The sequence below is a fragment of the Gorilla gorilla genome, chromosome 11 (assembly GCF_029281585.2).
Source record: "Gorilla gorilla gorilla isolate KB3781 chromosome 11, NHGRI_mGorGor1-v2.1_pri, whole genome shotgun sequence".
Lineage (NCBI taxonomy): Eukaryota > Metazoa > Chordata > Mammalia > Primates > Hominidae > Gorilla > Gorilla gorilla.
The window spans coordinates 135,843,278-135,866,335 of NC_073235.2; the positions used below are offsets into that span (position 1 = coordinate 135,843,278).

General features: G+C 46.7%; 1 protein-coding gene across 2 annotated transcripts in view; it reads left to right on the forward strand.

Annotated features, from left to right (window-relative positions):
• INPP5D (inositol polyphosphate-5-phosphatase D) overlaps nucleotides 1–23,058 on the forward strand; it is a 150,371-nt gene that overhangs the window by 77,999 nt on the left and 49,314 nt on the right. For both annotated transcript variants that reach the window (XM_031008651.3, XM_031008652.3), the window contains exons 6-10: nucleotides 3,590–3,677; nucleotides 10,167–10,247; nucleotides 10,372–10,443; nucleotides 11,476–11,599; nucleotides 22,344–22,450. In XM_031008651.3, coding sequence (XP_030864511.2) covers nucleotides 3,590–3,677; nucleotides 10,167–10,247; nucleotides 10,372–10,443; nucleotides 11,476–11,599; nucleotides 22,344–22,450 — 472 coding nt within the window. The remainder of the gene's footprint in view (nucleotides 1–3,589; nucleotides 3,678–10,166; nucleotides 10,248–10,371; nucleotides 10,444–11,475; nucleotides 11,600–22,343; nucleotides 22,451–23,058) is intronic.

Sequence of the window (23,058 nt, forward strand, 5' to 3'; positions counted from 1 at the left end):
TCGCTTGAACCCAGGAGACGGAGGTTGCAGTGACGGAGGTTGCAGTGAGCTGAGATGGTGCCACTGTGCTCCAGGCTGGATGACAGAGCGAGACCGCGTTTAAAAAAAAAAAAAAAGGAAATAGAATAACAAGTCAAATGTACAAACTGAGTCCAGATTGTAAATCTCTTGAAGACATTATGGGTCATGTCCTAATCCCCTTGATGTTTCCAGGACCCAGCAAAGTACATGAAATGTTGATTTATTCGATATTCATGAACAAAGATCCAATGTGTACCAACTACCTGCAAGGCACTGTTCCAGGAGCTGGAAATACAGCAGTGAATAAAACAGAATCTTTAAGAAATCTCTGCTGAGCAACTGAGCAATAACAACAGCCAGAAAGGAGACGAGGAGGACAAGATGGTAAAAATAAAAACAGAGATACATCAGGAAAAACTGTCAATTAAGAAAGTTTTAAACATGAGAAATGTCAAAGGAGAATTAATAATCTGCATTAAAGATTTGGAAATCACTAAAGAATAGTGTACAGTTATGTAGCTACAGATCTTCAAGTTATAATTAAATGGAACACATAGTTTACGTAAAATATAAAACATTAAAAGTACCATGAGTGTCCTTTAAACTTTCAAGGAAAAAATAGTGAGCATAAGGTATAGATTATTCCTGAATGACAAAAAAGTCACCTAATTCACTCTTCAAGAAAAATATGATTTAAATCCAAAAAGCTAATCAAGATAATAGCCTGAAATAAAACTCTCTATCTCTGATTTCACTTATTAATATAAATGCATATTGTTTCAGTAACATCCCAGCAAATATAATTTAGTGACATGAAAAATGGAGGCTTTATCTAGGAGGTCACTCCAAAGATGAGTCAACAAAAAGAAAACACTGTAATTTTGCAGTAGATTAAAAGATAAACGGAAACCATTTACATAGATAACATTTTAAATTCATCTCTAATTTTTAAAAATCATTTTTAAAAAAAGGAATAGAAGGATACTTCCTTAGTAATGCAGTATGAATCAAAGTAAAACTAATTACAATCGATAGGGAAACATTAAAATCATTCCATTAAACTTTTTTTTTCTTTTTATGAGATGGTGGAGTCTCCCTCTGTTCCCCAGGCTGGGTGCAGTGGCAGGATCTTGTCTCACTGCAACTTCTGCCTCCTGGGTTCAAGCTATTCTCCTGCCTCAGCCTCCTGAGTTGCTGGCATTACAGGTGCCCACCACTATGCCCGGCTAATTTTTGTATTTTTGGTAGAGATGAGGTTTCACCATGTTGGCCAGGTTGGTCTTGAACTCCTGACCTCAGGTGACACCCACCTTGGCCTCCCAGAGTGCTGAGATTACAGGTGTGAGCCACCACACCTGGCCTCATTAAACATTTTAACAAAAGAAAAAGAGATACTGTCCTTGCACTCCAGCCTGGGCAACAAGAGCGAAACTCCATCACAAAAAAAAAATATATATATAATATATATATATTTTATATATATAATATATTTTATATATATATAATATATATATATTATATATATAATATATTTTATATATATAATATATATATATTATATATAATATATATATAATATATATATATTATATATATATTATATATATATTATATATATTATATATATATATTATATATATTATATATATAATATATATATACACACACACACATAATATGTTAGTATTTATTATTATGATATAATGATATTATAATATGAGATTATATTATATTAATAATGTAATGAGATTATATTATATTAATAATGTAATGAGAAAAAAATACAGCACCTAGATTAAATAAAAAGCAAAGTAGGCCGGGCCTGGTGGCTCACGCCTGTAATCCCAGCACTTTGGGAAGCTGAGGTGGGCGGATCACCTGAGGTCAGGAGTTTGAGACCAGCCTGCAACATGGCGAAGCCCCGTCTCTACTAAAAATACAAAAATTAGCTGGGCGTGGTGGTGTACGCCTGTAATCCCAGCAACTCAGGAGGCTGAGGCAGGATCACGCCTCAGGAGGCTGCACTGCAGCCTGGGCAACAGAGTAAGACTATCTAAAAAAAAAAAAAGCAAAGCAATATGTAAAGTTTATAACACTATATAAAATATGAACAAAATTCCCAACAGAAAATTGGCAAGGGAGAAAAAACAAAAAAGTTTATACAAAGAGAAATGAGAGAAATGCAGTAGCCATTAACTAGAAATCAGCAATAGAAAAACAATGACGTTAGAAATTAAAGGTATGCAAATTTATTCATCCATATTGAAGTGCAATGTTATGCCCCTTAAAAGAGAGAGAAAGAACAGAAGTACAGTCATTGGAGCTATTGGGTAATCAGGTCTGGACAATGCTGGTGACCCTATATAATCAGTACTCACAGGTTTGGCAATAATGATCAAGAGCCGTAATCTCTGGTTATCCTAATTCTGTAATTAAAAATTAGAAAAGCTATATGAACAAAGTTGTTCAGAGCAGGTTTTATTTATTTTATTTTTATTTTTGAGACAAGAGTCTCGCTCTGTCACCCAGGCTGGAGTGCAGTGGTGCGATCTCGGCTCACTGCAAGCTCTGTCTCCCGGGTTCACACCAGTCTCCTGCCTCAGCCTTCCGAGTAGCTGGAACTACAGGAGCCCGCCACCACACCTGGCTAATTTTTTTTTTTTTTTTTGTATTTTTAGTAGAGACGGGGGTTTCACCACGTTAGCCAGGATGGTCTCGACCTCCTGACCTCGTGATCCGCCTGCCTCAGCCTCCTAAAGTGCTGGGATTACAGGCGTGAGCCACCGTGCCTGGCCCAGAGCAGCCTTTATTCATATAACAAAGATCTCAGAGTAACCCAAATATCTAGCAATCGATTTCAGCACATTTACTTGATAGACTATTTTCAAATCATTAGAATGTTAAATATGTAAAAACATGAACAGTTTTTGATGAAACAATAAGTGAAAAGTAGAACTCAAAATTGTCTGCCCCACTATGTTAAAACAATAGAGAAAGATGAGCTGGGAACAAAGAGCGCATAAAGCCCGAGGATTGGAGTTGTCAATGGATGTGACGATGGGGAAATCCCTCTGAGCCTGCATCTGAGCTGCTAGGAGGGGATTTGCATCAGAATCCACAGATCACCAGCACTGGGCAGCCCTAATATTTAAAATGCAGATTCTAGACTCAATCAGGCGGGAGCCCAGAAATTTGCATTGTTAACACCTGTGTGTGTGTGTGTGTGTGTTTTATAAACACAGAAGGTTGGGAACCATGGATAACTAAGTGAAGTCATTTTGTCACTCAGATTTGAATTTTCTACAGGCTATAGAGTGCAGTTTGGCTAAAGCAAAACCTAGGTACAGTCAGGACTACACATCAATTCCAGTTCGCTGTGGGTTGGGAAGGGATGAGTGGGCCAGTGCTGGCAAGCCTTGATCTTTGCCCGGGCTTGTCCTTCTGGGGAGAATTACCTGCTTCTGCTGGACCGAGGGTGACCTCATCTCTGGCTAGAGCCCGTGCTGCCATGGAAGACTCTTTCCGGTGCCCACTAATCCTTGATGTTCACCTTGTCCCCTGCCCCCAGAGAAGTCGTCCGGACCCTCCCATCCCTGGAGTCTCTGCAGAGGTTATTTGACCAGCAGCTCTCCCCGGGCCTCCGTCCACGTCCTCAGGTAAAGGGTCTTGGGGTTGAAAAGGTGAGATTAATACACCAGGGAGGAGGATTGAGTTAGCCAGTCCTGAGGGCTCAGGAGGAAGAGGGGAGCACTGCCCATTGTGTGTTCACTGGGCAACAGCAAGCAGGTACGCATGGGTTGGGGGCGGGAGCCTCAGCCCCTGCCCTTTCCAGGAAGCCATCTCCCACTGCCAGATTTTGATTTGAGGAATAAAGATTTCAAATTATGCACTCATCAGCAAAACTTATTTGTGCCAAATAAGGGGGTAAGCGGGGCCTGTTCCCATCATTTCTTATCAGAAACTGAAAGGAAAGAAAAACAGGAGATGCCTAAACTCTTGATCCTGCCTCTTGTCCCAGGAGGAGCAGGATGAAGGTGCCCCCCAACCCCCGCACCTGCTCATGGCCTGGCAGGAGGCCAAGGTCGTGTTGCCCATTAAGCAAATGTCTGTGTAACAAAAGGTGTCATCAATAAAGTTTTAACAAGTTTTTTAAAAAAGCAAAAGCTGTATCTTAGGAGAAAATACCTGCAACAAAGATTAGGGACGAAGGATTACAGATAACAAAAGGTGTCATCAATAAAGTTTTAACAAGTTTAAAAAAAAAGCAAAAGCTGTATCTCAGAAGAAAATACCTGCAACAAAGCTTAGGGACAAAGGATTACAGACGAAGTATTCATATGTTTATATTATTATTTTTATTTGAGACATGGTCTTGCTTTGTCGCCCAGGCTGGCGTGCAGTGGCACAATCACAGCTCACTGCATCCTCAAACATCGGGGCTCAAGCGATCCACCCCACCTGAGCCTTCCATGTATTAAAACCGCAATTACTTTTGCACCAGCTGATAGCTGGGGATTACAGGTGCACGCCACCATGCCAGTCTCCTTTTAAAATTTTTTGTAGAGACAGATCTCACTGTGTTGCCCAGGTTGGTTTCAAACTTCTGGCCATCTTCCTGCCCCAGCCTTCTGAAGTGCTGGGATTACAGGTGGGAGCCACCATGCCTGGCCATTTTAAAAAAAATTCCTACAAATAATTAAGTAAAAACAATCCAATTTTTAGAATGGGGAAAGGCTATAAACAAGGCGGTTCACTGAAGAGGGACAGGGAATAGCCAATATAGGTATGAAAAGGTGTTCAGCCTCACCTTGTTAGTAACCGGGAAATGACATTTGACACTAGGCAGCCTCTTCTTGCCTATTAGATGGACAGAGTTGATGCTTAAGTCGATGGTTGAGTCAGGACTTGGCTGGGGTGTGGGGTGGAAGAGGTGCTCACAGGGGCTCACTCCTCTGCTGTTGGGAATGGAAATGGGTTTTCTGAATGGCAGTTTGGCCATTTGTATGAAAATGTGAACTGCAGGCATCCCTCAAGCCCGCAGTTCCATAAGTTGGCAGCTTCTTAGGGACTACAAGTACACAAAGAGTAAAAGAAAAAAACATTGAAAATCACATAAACAGGCCGGGCGTGGTGGTTCACGCCTGTAATCCCAGTACTTTGGGAGGCCAAAGCGGGTGGATCACCTGAGGTCGGGAATTCGAGACCAACCTGACCAACATGGTGAAATGCTGTCTCTACCAAAAATACAAAAATTAGCCAGGTGTGGTGGCGGGCGCCTGTAATCCCAGCTACTCGGGAGGCTGAGGCAGGAGCATTGCTTGAACCCGGGAGGTGGACGTTGCAGTGAGCGGAGATGGCGCCACTGCACTCCAGCCTGGGTGACAGAGTGAGACTCCATCTCCACCTAAAACAACAAAAAAAGGAAAAAGAGAAAAAGAAAATCACATAACATAGAGAGCTGGTGAACTGCAGTGGTGCAGAATTCTATTCTAAGGTGTGAACGCTGCTCTGGAAAGATCTCCAAGACTACTGTTAGGTGGAAAAGCAAATGGCAGGATGATATAGAAACTGATGGAAGTCTCCACGAGGAAATCAGATGGGAAGGATTTAAACCCAAAGGGCCACGCTGGTCACCACAATTCAGGGATGAGACTGGGGAGAAGGGGACCGGGCCAAGGGGGATTTTGAGTTTGCCCACATTGTTAGTTTAAGTTTTCTATGGAGAACACGAATTTGTATTTTACTTGTGCAACTTTCAAAATTCAGAAAAAAAATTTTTGCTTTCTCTGAAGTGAATGATGGGTTAATTTCTAAGAAAGTAAAAGCAAATCTAGATAAACAGGGGCTCTGCCCGACACTTGAACTTAAGTAGTTTGAGTGGAAGAACACACAGTCAAGTCTTTGAAGTAGATTAGAAGCAAGAAAAAGCCTAGTGAGAGAGGCCAGCTGCAGTCCCAGTTACGGTGCTGCCTGGTGGAGGCCAATCTCTGCATTTGGTGGCAGGACAGAGCAGCCACCCGGTGGAGGGTGGGTCTTGCTGCCACACTCCCCTCCCCTTTGTGAGACCCTGAGTCTTGAAGAAAAACAGAAAAGGTTGTTCTTGATTTGTCTTTAGGAATTCAGAAATCAAGAGGGAGTTGAGGCTGCCTTGAGGAGAGGAAAGAACATTGGTCCATGGATCAGAAACACCTGAGTTCAAAATCTGATTCACCCTCCTGGATCTTTAGTCTCCCCATCTGTGAAATGGGGACAGTAATATCTCTGCAGGGTTTGGTTAAGGAGTGAGTGAAACTGGGTGCATGAGACATCTGACTCTGCTAGACTCTCACCAACATGAGGCCCTTTCCCTTAAGTAGGCAAGACAAGCTGGGGATACCCAAACCCCTGTGTGGTTACTTGAGGACTACTGGGAAGTGTGAAATGCAATGTTATCAAAATGCTGGCTGGCCTGGGGGATGGGGGAGACCTGGGTCCACTCTGTGTGAGAAAGGAGAGCTGGTAACCTCCCTTGGATGGTTAATCTGCCTTGGCGCCCACTTCCTTTTTTTTTGAAAAGTGCAACTGAAAAGCAAAGTGAAAAAACTGGGTCAGCTGATGTAAACCCTCAGGTAGCAGTCAGACCAGTCTACCCTTTAACAGGCTAAGCTGTGAATTCTATCCTCAACCTCGACACTGGTGACATTTGGGACTGGATTGTTCCCTGTCGTGGAGGACTCCTGTGCACTCTAGGAGTCCTCCACATCCTGGCCTCTACCCATGAGATGCCATTAGCATCCCCTAGCTGTGACAACCGGAAATGTCTCAGACATTGCCAAATGTCCCCTGGAGGGCAAAATCGCCACCAGCTGAGGGCCACTGGGCTAGCCCCCAATTCAAATCTCAGGTCTATACTAGCTGTAAACTCACCACTCTGACTCTATTCCCCCATCAGCAAAACAAGGATTAGAAAAATCAAGACATGTGAGGATTAGATGACTTAATATATTTCAGATGTGCTTGGCATATCATACGAACTCATCAAATCATCATTAGGCAGAAGTATGGGGAAAGCTCCAGCATTTTTCTAATACTTTTTCTTTCAAGCACGAACGCCCTGTTCGTCAGTAACTTCATTTATATTCTCTAAGATCTTGTTAGATCTCCCCTCCCAAAAGTCACAAATCCAAAGAGAGAGCGGTGGGGGGCGGGGGACCTGCAATTGCATGGTGACTGCCCGGGGTGAAGGCAGGTCATTCCAAATGTCCTCTACTGTGAAAAGGAGGAGGCTTGAATCTGTGTTACCGTTTCAATTATTTATGAGATAAATAACCCTAAAACAAGGGAATCCTGAACTATCCCATCTCCTGACCAGCTTTTCTTCTCAACCAACAGGCAGCCATTCTGTTGTTCCCTTGCTTGAGTCTTAGCACCACCCCTTCAAGCCACTTTCCTGATTGACAGTAACTAAAGAAGAATTGTAAGCTTTATTAAGAAGCAAGGGAAAGACCAAAAAGTGGTTAGAGAAAGCACTGACAATTATTAACTGCTGTGATGGTGGAGTGATGGTTATTGGGACGGGGAATGGTGTGGTGTCTAAGGGTGGTAGTGATGGTGATGACAGAGGTGGTCATGATCATGGGAGGGCTGGTAGGAGTGGAGATGGTGGTGGTGATGGTGATGGTGATGGTAGAGGGGGTCATGATCATATGGGAGTGATAGGGGAGGAGATGGTGGTAGTGATGGTGGAGGTGGTCATGGTCAGGGTAGGAATGGTGAGAGTGGAGATGGTGGTGGTGATGGTGATGGTGAGGGTGGAGATGGTGGTAGTGATGGTGATGGTGGAGGTGGTCATGATTATGGTGAGAGTGGTAGGGGTGGAGATGGTGGTAATGATGGCGATGGTGGAGGTGGTCATGATCATGGAAAATAATAGGTGTGGAGATAGTGGTAGTGATGGTGATGGTGGAGGTGGTCATGATCGCGGTGGGTCTGGTAGGGGTAGAGATGGTGATGGTGATGTTAGAGGTGGTCATGATCATGGTAGAACTGGTAGGGGTGGAGGTGGTGGTAGTGATGGTGATGGTGAGGGTGGAGGTGGTGGTAGTGATGGTGATGGTGGAGGTGGTCATAATTATGGTGGGAGTGGTAGGGGTGGAGATGATGGTAGTGATGATGATAGTGGAGGTCGTCATGATTATGGTAAGAGTGGGAGGGGTGGAGATGGTGGTGGTGATGGTGAGGGTGGAGGTGGTCATGATCATGGTGGGAGTGATAGGGGTGGAGATGATGGTAGTGATGATGATAGTGGAGGTCGTCATGATTATGGTAAGAGTGGGAGGGGTGGAGATGGTGGTGGTGATGGTGAGGGTGGAGGTGGTCATGATCATGGTGGGAGTGATAGGGGTGGAGATGGTGGTAGTGATGGTGATGGTGATGGTGAGGGTGAAGGTGGTGGTAGTGATGGTGATGGTGGAGGTGGTCATGATCATGATAGGACTGGTAGGGGTGGAGATGGTGGTAGTGACGGTGATGGTGAGGGTGGAGGTGGTGGTGGTGATGGTGAGGGTGGAGATGGTGGTAGTGACGGTGATGGTGAGGGTGAAGGTGGTAGTGGTGATGGTGATGGTGGAGGTGGTTATGATCATGGTGGGAGTGATGGGGTAGAGATCGTGGTGGTGATGGTGATGGTGAGGGTGGAGGTGGTAGTAGTGATGGTGATGGTGAAGGTGGGCATGATCATGGTGGGAGTGATGGGGTGGAGATGGTGGTAGTGATGGTGGTGTTGGTGGTGATTGTGGTGGCCATGCTGATGACTCTGGTGGTGCTGTTGAAGGGGATCCTATTGATCATGGCAGTGCCATTGATCATTGTGCAGAGGCAGCAGTGGTAATGGAGGTGGTGATAGTAAAAGTAGTATACTAAAGTAGCTGGGTGGAAAATTGAGGTCAAAAGCAAGTGCAGCCTGGCTGCTATATTGAGCAAGGGGTGAGGTAAAGGGACATCACCTGCCTGGTGATAACCCTGGTTCCATTCTGCTTTGTGTTCACATTAGTCATACATGTGTCTGATTTTCTCATTCCACCTCTTATTATGAACTTAATAAGGTATTAATAACTTAATAAGGTATCTTATTAACTCTACATTTCCACACCTGGCAGCATGTCTAACATAGAATAGATGCTTTGTAAATGTTTCTTCTGTGAATAAGTGCATGAGACCATGTACTTGGCATCAGGCAGACAGGATACATGTCTTCCTCTGCCATTTACTAGCTGTGCGACCTCAGACAAGTTAGTTCATCTCTCTGGGCCCTGTATGTACTGAACAACTTAACTGAGCATCTTCGTTGGCCAGACACTGTTCTGAGCCCCAATGTTGCAGTACTGAACACAGTCCTCTTGATCTCCATTCTCACGGAGCCTCCATTCAGCGGGGAAGACAAACAATGAACACATATTGGAAGGAGATAACTTTAGCTCGTGGTGATTGAAATGGAACAAAACAAGGCAACTTGATAGAGGTGACCTGGTGGCTATTTTAGACAGGGTGGTCAGGGAAGACCTCTTTGTGGGGCTGAGACCTGAATGATGAGGAGGTGCCCCTCCCAGGGGAAATTGAGTCTCTGGAGATTCCTCAGAAGGGAAGCTCAAGGCAAATATGAGTTGAGGATGAGAGTGGCTGAGATCTTGGTGGGGCGGGTGAGGTGGGGGGCTGCATCATATAGGACCTCGGAGGGCAGGGAAGGGGTCGGGATCATTTTCTCCTCTATGTGGAGAAGAACTGTACTGGGGTTTCAAGCAGCAGGGCTGGGTCTATTTTGGAAGTAGGACGGGAACACCATGCAGCAGGTGTAGGAGGGAGGAAAGGTAATATGCAAGGACAGTCCTCGAGTTTTGTTTAAGCAACGGAGTGGGTGAGGTGAGAAGCACCGGGGGAGAGGCAGATTTACAGGGAAGAAGAAATGAAGATCTATTTTTTGGCCATGTGAATTCTGAGAAGATTGTAGAGATCCCTGTGTCCTCATCTGCCGGAAGGGGATAATAATAGAACTTGTGGGGCTGCGGGGAGGCTGGAATGGGGTGAGGTGCGGAGAGAACCCAGAGCATTGCCTCTCGATGGTTCAGGTTCAGTGATGCTGCCCTGATCCTCTTTCCCTCCTCTCCCAGGTTCCTGGTGAGGCCAATCCCATCAACATGGTGTCCAAGCTCAGCCAACTGACAAGCCTGTTGTCGTCTATTGAAGACAAGGTACGTGTGGGGCTCCTGCGGCTTCTCTTGGTCTCCTCTTTGGTCCCCTCTTTGCATGGAGAATGCCCAGATGCACAGGCTCGGTGTCCCCTTGACCCTCTGTCTCTAACGCTGCCGCCCACAGGTCAAGGCCTTGCTGCACGAGGGTCCTGAGTCTCCGCACCGGCGCTCCCTTATCCCTCCAGTCACCTTTGAGGTAAGTGGCCATGGGACAGCAGAGCCTGGGCTTGGGCTCCACAGCTGGGCAGAGAGACATGTTCTTGTTCCTGTGGAAAGAGGGATTGGGGCTTGAGCTGGGGAAGAGCAGGGAGCGCATTAGCCAAGAATGGCAGTCAGTGGACCTTCGTCGCTGTGACGGTGGTTCAACGTCAGAACGGGCATCCAGAGGCGACTGGGAAATCCCCTTCGGAAGGAAGCTACAAGGGAGGAGTGTCTCATTGGGCCAGGCACCATGTAAACTTTGTCCTTCTCAAAATGGCAGAGATGAGTGACATCAGACGGGGCTGCAAAGTACTGCCTCAAGGGGGTGGGGAATTCAGAAAACAAACCATGCGATTCCTGTGATTTCCATGAGAATGACTGGATTAGAATCTCCAGGCTTGACCCAAAATGCGTTCTTCTTTACAATCCCCAGAGATTCTAGTATATTCACCCCAGCACTGGTCCCACGTTCAGGAATCCAGTGTGAGACCCTCACCCCCTCCGCCACACACACATTCCCCACCCCAAAGTCCTTTCTAGACCTGGTGATAATCCTCTATTAAGATAAATTTCCATTTTCTGAGCATGCCTACACAACTGTTGTGGGTTTTCTTTTCTATTATTATCAGTAAATGTTCAATCAGTGGTTGTAACAAGGCCTGGGAGTTTAAATCTATTACTAAAATCCTTTCTGGAAGTAGGTGACACATCAGATTAATGAGTGTTGTCAAAGTCATCAGTGAGTGAACCATTTCCAGCAATTCGTCTGTTTCCGCCAGCAAACCTGTTGGCAGAACGGCTCCCTCATACACAGTGGACGAGGGGGACGCCCCTAGAGTCTCTGTGATTCCCGGGAGACGCCTGTGGAAACATGCACGTGCGCCGCTGGGGCAAGAGAAGCCCAGTGGCCCCACGAAGGACGCACACCAGAGGTTGCCCAGCCATGTAGACAAGGGGTTCGGGCGGGGGAAGCCTTGCAAATGCCCAGGCAGAAAATCAATGGGTGACACATCTCCTCTCTTCTAAGGTGAAGGCAGAGTCTCTGGGGATTCCTCAGAAAATGCAGCTCAAAGTCGACGTTGAGTCTGGGAAACTGATCATTAAGAAGTCCAAGGACGGTTCTGAGGACAAGTTCTACAGCCACAAGAAAAGTAAGACCCCTCGTGCCTATCAACCACTGGCCCTCACCTGCCTGTGGAATTCCTGCCCTCTCAGCTCACCTCTCAGAAGGCCTGCCCTGCAGGTCTGTCTTCCACACACATGCGCGCCTGCGCTCATGCTTTTGTGTGTGTGTGTGTGTGTGTGTGTGTGTGTGTGTGTGTGTGTCTTCTCTTCCCCACCAGGACCCAGTGTGATCCATGCTATCACCTCTCAGTGCTGGGCACAAAGCCTTGCACAGATGAGGTCTTGTTGACAATTGGGTAGTGTCTGTAGCACAGGATAAACTAAACTGTGAGTACATGGACTCTGGAACCAAACTGCCTAAATTCACGTCCCAGCTCTGCCACTTAGCAGCGGTGTGACCTGGGACATATCATGACCTCTCTAGCCCTCAGTTTCCTCATCTGTAAAATGGAGATGATAAAAATTATGTGAATAATATGCACAAGGCTCTTTAGGCTAGAGCCCAGCATGTAATGGCCACTTTGAGAGTCAGCTGTTATTAGTAGGTTCTGAGAACCATCAAATCAACTCATCCATAAAATGGAAGCTCTTCACACAACAAATGCATATAGAGAAGCTGCAGTGGGGCAAGACAAGGGGATCCAGGGCCAGCAGGACAGATGAGGCCCCTGCCCACGTGGAATTTATATTCTGGTGTATTGAGTGGCCGATAGAGACTCAAATACATCTGTCAATACAGATGAATGATCAGATGGATGATCTGTCAATACAGTGGATGATCCAGCTATGAAAAGTGCTACAAAAAAAACAAAACAGGGCAATGGGGTAGAGGTTAACGGGCAAGAGGGGATAGTGTAGAAAGGGCAGACATGGAAGTTTCCTCTGAGTAAGAGGCACATTGGCGGAGACCCCGAGGCTGAGAAGCAACCAGTCGGGCAGGGGTCTGAGGGAAGAGCATCCCAGCTAGCAGAGCAGCATGTGCAAATGCTGGGAGATGGGCACTAGGGCCCAGGTTAGGGAGGCCAGGCAGGGTGTCAGGAGGCAGGGGGGTAGGCAATGCCCAGTGTGGAGCTACATGGGGCTGGAGAACAGCAGCAGACAGCACCAGAGGGTTGACGAAAGCATGAGAGTTTCCTGAGCAGCCTCTGGTTCTGGCTGATGGCAAATGGACATCTTTCTTCATCTGGGTGGCCAATGGGTTCCCCCGAGAAACCTGATCAATGCGTAGACCCTTCCCTCAGATAAATCCCAACCTTCACACAACAGTTTGCATCCCATGTCAGGTTTTAAGACCACTATGAAGCCCTCCAAGTCCCTGTGGCTACAACACCTTTTTTTATTCTTTAGTGTCTCAAAGTTCATTTAGAGGGGCATGGTTAAGGTTGCCACAATTAGCAGATAAAAATACAGGAGGCCCAGTAAAATTTGAATTTCAGATAAACAACCAATATAGTATATGTATGTCCCATGCAATATTTGGGACATACTTATATGCAACAATGATTCACAGTTTTTCTGAAGTTCAAATTTAACTGGGTCTCCTGTATTTTATCTGGCTTCTTCAGGCATGATCAGCACCTTTTTTTTTTTTTTTTTGAGACAAAGTCTTGCTCTATCACCCAAACTGGAGGGCAGTCCTGCGACCTTGGCTCACTGCAACCTCCACCTCCTGGGTTCAAGTGATTCTCCTGCCTCAGCTTCCCAAGTAGCTGGGACTACAGGACCACCACCACGCCCAGCTAATTTTTTTATTTTTAGTAAAGACAGGGTTTCACCATGTTGGTCAGCGTGGTCTTGAACTCCTGACCTCAAGTGATCCACCTGCCTCAGCTTCCTAAAGTGCTGGGATTACAGGCGTGAACCACTGTGCTCAGCCATCTTTTGTTCTTAATAAAGTCGTATGCACTAAGTGTGGGGAACTGGGAGGACCTTGGCAGGGCCTATGCATTCAGAGTCCTCTCTGTCCCTGTGTCCTTGGAGACAGGATGCTCTGTCCCCCAGGTATAGGGAGGGCTCCTCTCATATGAGGCTCTATAACCTGCTTTAGAGGAATGTCAGAGGGTCCTTCCTGCACCTGCCACTGCTCAAATTCCTTCAGCTTAAAATATTCAACATGCTTAGGATGCCATATTTTGAAATAGTGCATCCTGAACCCCACTGATAGCACAGTGGGGTGCTAGTAGCCCAGTCTTGAGTCCCACGTCAGCCACTTGTGACTTGGGTCTGGTGCCTTTTCTCTGGTCCTCAGTTTACTCTTCTGTCCAGCAGGGATAGTAGCAGCATCTTGCAGGGCTCTCATGAGTCTTATGTGGGTGAACATCAAAGCAACTGGTGCCCAACCTCCAGGGAGTTCTGAATATGATTGACTGTCACCACCACCACCACCATTATTATTACCCATCCAGGGTAGCCGTGAGGGAGGCTGATCTCAGGGAATGGCTGGGGGTGACATCATAGCTGTCATAGTCCTGCAGAGGGGAGCCCATAGCATCATGGTGGCCCCTGTGTATAGTGGCAAGTTGGGCAGGAGAAATGGGGAGTCACTGATGATTTGAACAGAAAGGCTGTGTGGAAAGTGAGCTTAGAGTGGTGGTTTCCTCTTATCTGTTGATATGATTTGGCTGTGTCCCCACCCAAATCTCATTTTGAACTGTAGCTCCCATAATCCCCACTTGTCATGGGAAGGACCGGGTGGGGAGGTAATTAAATCACTGGGATGAGTTTTTCCCATGCTGTTCTCATGGTAGTGAATAAATCTCATGAGATCTGATGGTTTTATAAAGGGTAGTTCCCCTGCACAAGCTCTCTTGCCTGCCGCCATGTAAGACGTGACTTTGCTCCTCCTTTGTTTCTGCTATGATTGTGAGGCCTCCCCAGCCATGTGGAACTGTGAGTCCATTAAAACTCTTTCCTTTATAAATTACCCAGTCTTGGGTACGTCTTTATTAGCAGCGTGAGAACAGACTAATACATCTGTTAAGGAGAGAGGGGTGGCCCCAACTTGGATAAGAGGAGATGGAAACGTTAAGACGAGTGAAGATTGTCAGAGCACCTGATTACTAAAAAATTTAAGATTGAAAGAAACACCTCCCAGGGTTCTCAGAAGTGCTGTGAACTTTTGTCGGTTTAATGCAACAGATATTTGCGTAGCATCTTCTATGGGCCAGCCCTTCATCGTGAACACTTCCTCTAAGGATTTGCTGTGGAGAAGGGAACACTGGCACATGGGCAGGTATTAGAATGTGCTCCAGAGGGAGGTTAGTCCCGAGGGAGGACTGATTAGCTCTTTTGGGGAGTGAGGGCAGGAGACTTCACACCGCCCAGATGGCTCTGACCGGGATTTGAAGGATGAATAGGATTTTGCCAAGCATGAGGCAGGGGAGGGCACTGGTACTGAGAGAATGGGGTGTGCAGGGAACGGGACAGGGTGTTAGTGAAGTCACACACTACATGTTGCTCATCTCTCCCTGTGGTTCTGGAGAGAGAAGCAGCTGGGCACGCCATCCTAGGTGTGAACAGAGCCTAGAATGCCCAAGTAAGGATTGGAGCTGTTGCTGCTAAGAAGTGGGTATTCTCCTTTGTGGAAACAGATCAGGGATGGGTGAAAGAGCTAAACTGGAGATCACTGGCCCTAAGAAAATCCAGCTCTAGTTAAGAATGGGCTATGCATGGGTGCAGTGGTACGCACCTGTATTCTTAGCTACTTGGGAGGCTGAAGTGGGAGGATCACTTGGAGCCAGGAGTTTGAGTTCACCCTGAGCAACACAGCAAGACTCCATCTCTAAAAATTAATAATAATAATAATAGGCTATTTCAGAGCAGGTTTGTGAGCCCTGAAGAGCATGGATGCCCACAGATGGCCAGCCCACTCTCCGGGAATGTGCCCACCTGGCTCCAGTCCTCCCATCAATCCAGGATGGTGGAGCCTGACTTCCTCTCTGTGGTGACACCTGTCACATCAGAGCACAATTGACTGCTCACAAATTCCCTCCCCCTAAAAAGGGCAAGGTCTTTCCTTTACACACCCTGGACTCTGCAGGCCCCAGCTCGGGCCCTGGGGCTCAGCAAGTGCGTGCTCAGGGATTGCCAATTGCCTGAGGCACTTGCAATGTCATCCATCATAAATCCCAGTTCTGTCTCCCCTCTTTAATGTGGGCTTCGCAAAGGCTGGGATGTGGGTTTTTTGGTTGTTGTTAACCGCTAAATCCCAGAGCCAAAACAGTGCTTAGCACGGAGTAAGTGATCAGTAAATGCATATTGAGAGAATGCATGCATGAATCAGTGAAAGAATGCAAGAATGAAGGAATGCACACAGGAATAAGAATGAATGTAATAATGAATGAATGCACACACGAATGAGAGAATGAAGGCAAGAATGAATGAATCTATGCATGAATGAGCAAATGTGTCCTAAACCGGGTAATGATCATACAGTTCTCATGGATGCATGTTTAAGTGGCTTCTTTGCAGTTGGTGCTGAGAGGCAGTGTGGTTCAAGAGTCGGTGCTCTAGGTAAACCGGATGCATGTGTTGGTTCCATGACTTGCTAATGGTATGATCTCAAGTAAGCTACTTAACTCCTCAAAGCCTCAATGATGCCTCCACAAGACAGGGGTTCCTACAGGGGTTGCTGTGAGAGTTAATGGGGTAAGGTGTGTCCTTAGTGTGGAGTCTGGCTCATGGTGAGTTTCCAGCCATAGTTATTATGACAGAGTGGTGCTCGCCTGGAGGGAATCTGTGGTTGCAAGAGTTGGAGCTTCCTTACCCTATTTGAATCACCATGTTCATGAATAGCTTTGGCATCATGGTCTTCTACATATAGGAACAGCCAGTTGCTGTATGTTCAAATCATAAAATATTCATGCTCTGAGCACCTGCTATGCAGGTACCAGGCTTTGGGATGCGAAGGTGAACCAGCCAGCCGGGATCCTAGCTTTCAGGAAAGTTTCATTCAAATCAGGGCAAAGGAGAAAATAAACAAACACATAAATATACAAACCAGGAATGTGTCAGGGAATGATAAACTCTAGACCTGGGGATTTAAATAGAAAAATATGACAGTAATGGGGAAAAGCCTTTCTGTGGGCATGCTGTGCCATTTGAACCGAGACCTGAGTGTCAGGAAGATGCTGGCTGTGCCCAACCCAGGGAAAGAGGCAACTGGGCTCAGTTCCAAGGCAGGAACAAGTATGGCATGTGAGACGGCTGGGCGGCCAGAACTCAGACAAGGCTGAGGCTGTACAGGGGCCAAGCATGTGGGCTTGCTGAGCCAGAGTACCAGCTCACATTTCCTTCCAAATGCAGCAAGCCACTATTAGGAGGTTTTCAGCTGGGGGGGTGGCGTGATTCCACTTCAAAAAGATAACTCTGGCTGCTCTACTGAGAATAAACTATGGGAAGAGAGGAAGAGTGGAGACAGGGACACCAATTAGGAGGCCATGATAGCAGCCAGGGAAGAGGCGGTGGCAGCTGGAGATGGGAAAAGGTGAACGGGGTGGGAACGTTTCAAAGATAGACCAGCCAGCACCTGCTGATCGATACCATGTAGCAGGACGAGGGAAACAGAACTTCTAGTGTTATTTCACTGGGTATGGGGAAGGTGGGGCGCTGACTGACTCTGATGGAATAATAACCCTGATCAAACAAGATGTCACATCCTGGGGGCAACCGCACAGTCCTGCAAACAGATGGCAAGGAAATTCAGGGGAAGGAGACATGGCCTGATTGTAGCAGACTGGAAAAGTCTCAGAGCATTTGGTTAGCAGTGGTAGAAATCGGACTGTGGGATGCTTACTGAGGTGCAGACGAGGCTGATGTCATTTCCCTTTGGGGAGGCTTCCAGCTCAAAGTGATGGTTAAATGCATGTTCTGTCATCAGTTCCCTTCCGGAAGGCAAAACCCACAGGGAAAGAGAGAATGGGAGAGCAACAACATTCTGAAAGCCGGAAAGGAGATGGATAGCGAGAGTCACTTGTAGGAACCAAAAAACGAAACCCTAAGCAGGTGGAAGAAAAAACAGAGACACTGACTCACACAAAACCCACAAAGGGCTCAGGAGCTGAGAGCCTTGGGGACCCCAAGAAGTGGGGTGAAGGTGGGGTTATACACAGCAGGGTCAGATGGAAGTTTATTTAAAGACAGTTCAGCCCAACAGATCACACTCCACTCCATGTAGCCAGTGGCTCCTCCTCACTCCTTTGGCAGAAGATTGGATATTCTTCTTTGGAGAAGGTGAAGGGCTGGGAGATGCCAGGCCTGCTGCAGGCAGGAGAGCCTACTGAAAACAGAGGACTAAGGGACAGTCACTTGCTGAGGGCTGAGACCCCAGCCTTCTTCCCTGCCCAGCTCCCAGGATGCTGCTGGCCAGCCCCACCCTCCCTAGGCAGGAGTTAGAAGTCTTCTCTGGGAAACTTGATCAGCCCAGGGGCAAAGATGGAAAGGTGTTGCCATCACGCGGTTTCCCCAGGATTCAGCCCATCAGACCACCCTGCGGAGAAGCCCTGCTCGACAGACCCCACCTCACTGTTGGACACAGACAGCCAAGGATCACCAGACACTGGAGGGAAGCTGGGGACAGGAGACAGGGGACACAAAGACAAAACACTTGGAGGGATCAAATTCTTTTTGTTTTTTTGAGACAGAGTTTCACTCTTGTGGCCCAGGCTGGAGTGCAATGGCGCGATCTCAGCTCACAGCAACTCTACCTCCTGGGTTCAGGCGATTCTCATGCCTCAGCCTCCCAGGTAGCTGGGACTATAGGCATGCACCACCATGCCCAGCTAATTTTTGTATTTTTAGTAGAAATGAGATTTCACCATGCTGGCCAGGCTGGTCTCAAACTCCTGAGCTCAGATGATCTGCCTGCCTTGGCCTCCCAAAGTGCCGGTGTTCCTGGACCAAATTGAGGGTCAGGCTGCTATTTCTTGTGGCCCATTAACAAGATGCACATGAACTGGGGAGGAAGACAGTTTTTATTTTCTGTAACTGGTTACAGGAAGAAGGCCTGGAAATTATCACCAGACCAACTCAAAATTACAAAGTTTTCCAGAGCTTATATACCTTCTAAGCTGTATGTCTACGTGTAAGTGTGTATTCATGGAAAGATATAAGTGATTAACTTCTTTTAATTCATAACTAAGGTGTGAGTCCTGAAGACCTTCCTTTGGAGCCTCAGTAAATTTACTTCATCTAAATGGGTCCAGGTGCTGGTGTGATTACCCTTATCTTGTCTCCTGCTAAATCACGGAGGTTTGGGGAGTTCCTTCAGACTTCCAATAAACTTGTTAAATCCTAAACTGGTCCTGTTAAGAATTCCTTCGCCTAGGCAAAACTTCTGATGGGCTTTTGTTACATTCCAGCCTTTGTATAAGGGCACTGGCTTTTGATATTTAACTTAACGACTCAGTCAGTACTGACACAGTTGTCACGGAGGCCTGCATTAGTGAGACCTGGCCTGCCACACGGGATTACAGGCGTGAGCCACTGCACCCAGCCTTGGAGAGATCAAATTCTATAGATAAAAAGAAATGGGCCTGTGGAATAACAGAATTATATCTAGAAAGGAACAGTAAGAGAATAAAATGAAAGTGAAAAAGGAGGAGGAGGAAGAGAGAAGGGGGAAGAAGGGGAAAGGGAAAGGAAGGACAACTCTGGGGCAATAAAAAATATTATAGCAGTAATTTAAAAAAATAAGAACCCAATGGAAGAGTGGAAAGATACAGTTTAGAAAAGCTCCGAAAAGGCAAAACAAAAGGACAAAGTGATGGAAAATAGGAGAGGCAAGATTTTTACAATTTAAAAGACCAGATCAGGGCTGGGTGCAGTGGCTCACGCCTGTGATCCCAGCGCTTTGGGAGGCCAAGGCAGGTGGAACACTTGAGGTCAGGAGTTCAAGACCAGCCTGGCCAACATGGTAAAACCCCACCTCTACTAAAAATACAAAATTAGACGGGCATGGTGGTGCACGCCTGTGATCCCAGCTACTCGGGAGGCTGAGGCAGGAGAATTGCTTGAACCCAGGAGGCAGAGGTTGCGGTGAGCCAAGATCCACGACTGCACTCCAGCCTGGGTGATGGAGCGAGACTCCATCTCAAAAAGTAAATAAATAAATAAATAAATAAATAAATAAGAAGACGAGTTCAGGAGGCCCAATATCAAAATAATAAGTGTCAGTAAGAGAAAACAGAGTGAGAAAATTTATTAAAGAATTCAGGAAAGAGTCTCAGAACAGAATAACACTTGCCTCCATGTTGAAAATGGCCAAGTGCTCACACAACACAGGAGGCCCACACAACCCTGGAAAGTCTCACAACGCTGGGCTCCAAGAAAAGATCCTAAAAATGTTCAGAGCAAAAGATAGATTACGCCCTGTGTCAGGGGCCCCACAAGACCACCCCCAGGTTCTGTGATTCCCTCAGAGAACCCACAAGACCCAGCGGGTGATCATATTCACAGCCGTGATTTATTACATTGAAAGGATATAGAGCAAAATCAGCTGAGGGAAAAGACACATGCATAGGATGAAGTCTGGAAGAAACCAGGCACGAGCTTCTAAGAATCTGAGCCTGAGACCTGAGTGTCAGGAAGATGCTGGCTGTGCCCAAACCAGGGAAAGGGGCCACTGGGCACAGTTCCAAGACAGGAGCCAGTGTGGCTGGTGAGATGGCCAGATGGCTGTGGCTCAGACAAGGCCAAGACTGGACAGGGGCCAGGTGTGTGGGTTTGCTGAGCCAGAGTGCCAGGTTCACGCTTCCTTCTTTTTTTATTTGAGATGGAGTCTCACTCTGTCGCCAGGCTGGAGTGCAGTGGCACGATCTGGGCTCACTGCAACCTCTGCCTCCCAGGTTCAAGCAATTCTCCTGCCTCAGCCTCCTGAGTGGCTGGGACTACAGGTGCCCGCCACCACGCCTGGCTAATTTTTTGCTTTGTATTTTAGTAGAGACAAGGTTTCACCATGTTGCCCAGGCTGGTCTCAAACTCCTGAGCTCAGGCAATCTGCCTGCCTCAGCCTCCCAAAATGCTAGGATTACAGGCATGAGCCACCGCGCCTGGCCCACGCTTCCTTCTAAGTACAGCGAGCCACCATTAGGAGTGGCTCCACTCTTCTGTGGAGTCACAGAGGACACACTTCCCTCCTCCCCCAGTGAGGTGTGACAACATGTGTGAAATGTGGTTGTTAACTGGGGACTGGTCACATAGACACCCTCTACCTGGCAGGTACCCAGATTACAGACTCCCAAAAGGAAAACAGGTGCTCAGCATAAACCGTATTGTTTGTACAAACAATGTGGGCACAGCAAGCCACTCATCAGCTCTGGGAGTGGTGGGAGCCCTCCCGAAATCTAAGTTCCCAGATGACAGCAGAAAGCCAGCCTTTCAAGCAAGCCCTTCTAAGGACAGCAGTCTCGGGCCTGTTGTGCTAACTGTTTTCTGAACAAGAGAATCAGAATGACATTGTTTCTCCAGCAATCCTGAAAACTAGAGATGATAGAACAAGGTTCCAGAGTCCGGAGGAGAATTATTTCAAATTTAGAGTTCTGTCAGTTAAGTGTGAGGGTCGAATTCTCAGACACGCAAGGCCTCTAAAAATGTATCACCGATTCTTCCTTTCTTGGAAAGCTACTAGAGATGTTGCTCTACCAAAATGAGGGTGTAAACCAAGAAGAGGAAGACCTGGGGTCCAAGAAATGGGATTTAATATGAGAGAGAGAAACGTATTCCTGGATTATGAAGTAAGGCCCCAAGGTAAAGGCTGTGCCTCAGCCCTCGAAGTCACCAGTCCAGAGAAGACCCAGAAGCTCTGGGAAAGGCTCCCTCAGGACAAAGGAACTGATGAAAGTAGCTGGTCACATGGAAAAGAGAGTTATAAACTGGGGAAGAATTAGAAACATTAAAAAAAAAAGTATGGCAATTACTAACTCCAGGAATAACAAAAAGTTGTCTAGGAAAAGAGAAACAATCAGGGCTGGTCTGTCAGTAGCATTTTGATAATCAGAATAACAAACACTGAGTACTTATCTGGCCAAAATTATGATATAATTGTTAGAAGGATGGTGTGGGGACTGAAATTATGCATTGGCAGGGAGTCAAGTTGGGGGAGCAGGTTGTGTGTGTGAAAGAAATTTCAACCCTCATCTTCCATAGTGGACAGTCAAAAATGTAATAGGACATAATGAAAACTGAAACATCCGAATGTATTAATCTAAGCATTTTTTTTCTTAAGAAACAGAGTAGAATTCCAAAAGAATCCATTAAGAGAGTTGAAATTGGTTGCCTATAGGGAGCTGGACATTGAAGAGAGGTTGGGTTGTGGAGGACTATTGTTTGCAAAAACCTTATAGAACAACTTGACTCTTTTAATTGTTGACGACAGTAAAATGTAAAATTAAATTTAGATATAAATTAAAAACAAAGCAAAAGAAGGAAAGGAGGAAGAGTAAGGAAGAAAGGAGGGAGGGAGAAGAGGAGGAGGAAGAGGAGAAGGAAGAAGAGAGAGGGGAAGGAGGGAGGCAGGGAGAAAGACGAAAAGACGATCACGCTGTCTCTGCTCTGGCCAGGCCAACTCTTGCTTGTTCCAGACATCACCCTCTCCAAGCATGAGCCTCTCTTGGGAAGAGCAGCTGGAAGCAGAGGGAGCTGGGAGACCAGACACAAACTCGGGGCTCAGCTTGGGGATGGGAGTTGATAGTCAGGTGCCTGGAACATAATGGAGACCGTTCATATTGGTTGAATGAGTGGATGAATGAATCAATGAATTTCTTTTCTCTTAAGTCCTGCAGCTCATTAAGTCACAGAAATTTCTGAATAAGTTGGTGATCTTGGTGGAAACAGAGAAGGAGAAGATCCTGCGGAAGGAATATGTTTTTGCTGACTCCAAAGTAAGCGACAGCAAACTTCTAAAATGGGCTGTGAGGTAGGGAGGGGACACAAGCGTTTTGAGGCTCGCTGTGTGCCAGGGAGTGTATCATTAGCTCACTCAGTTCCCAGAACAACCCATTTCACACCTGGGAAAGGTGAACTTAGAGAAGTTGAGGACCATGTTCCAGGTTGGCCTGGATTTGAGCCATCACTGTCTCAGGAGTAGGGAGGCTTCCCACTTTGCCCAGCTGCCTCCCAGCCTCGAGGCCACATCCTTTATGACCCACATCTAACTCAGCCCCACACCTGGAGGAAAGGCTTTCAGCTTCTCTGGGCTGGACTTGGGAAATCTCTGGGACACTCCTGGATTGATTGATTGGTTGACTGACTGACTTGAGACAGCGTCTCGCTTTACCATCTAGGCTAGTGCAGTGGCGTGATCACAGCTCACGGCAGCCTCCACCTCCTGGGCTCAAGGGATCCCCCCACCCACCTCAGCTGAGGTGAGACAAGTAGCTGAGACCACAGACACACACCACCAGCTAATTTTTTATATTTTGTAGAGACAGAGTCTCGCCGTGTTTCCCAGGCTGGTCTCGAACTCCTGGGCTCAGGCAATCTTCCCGCC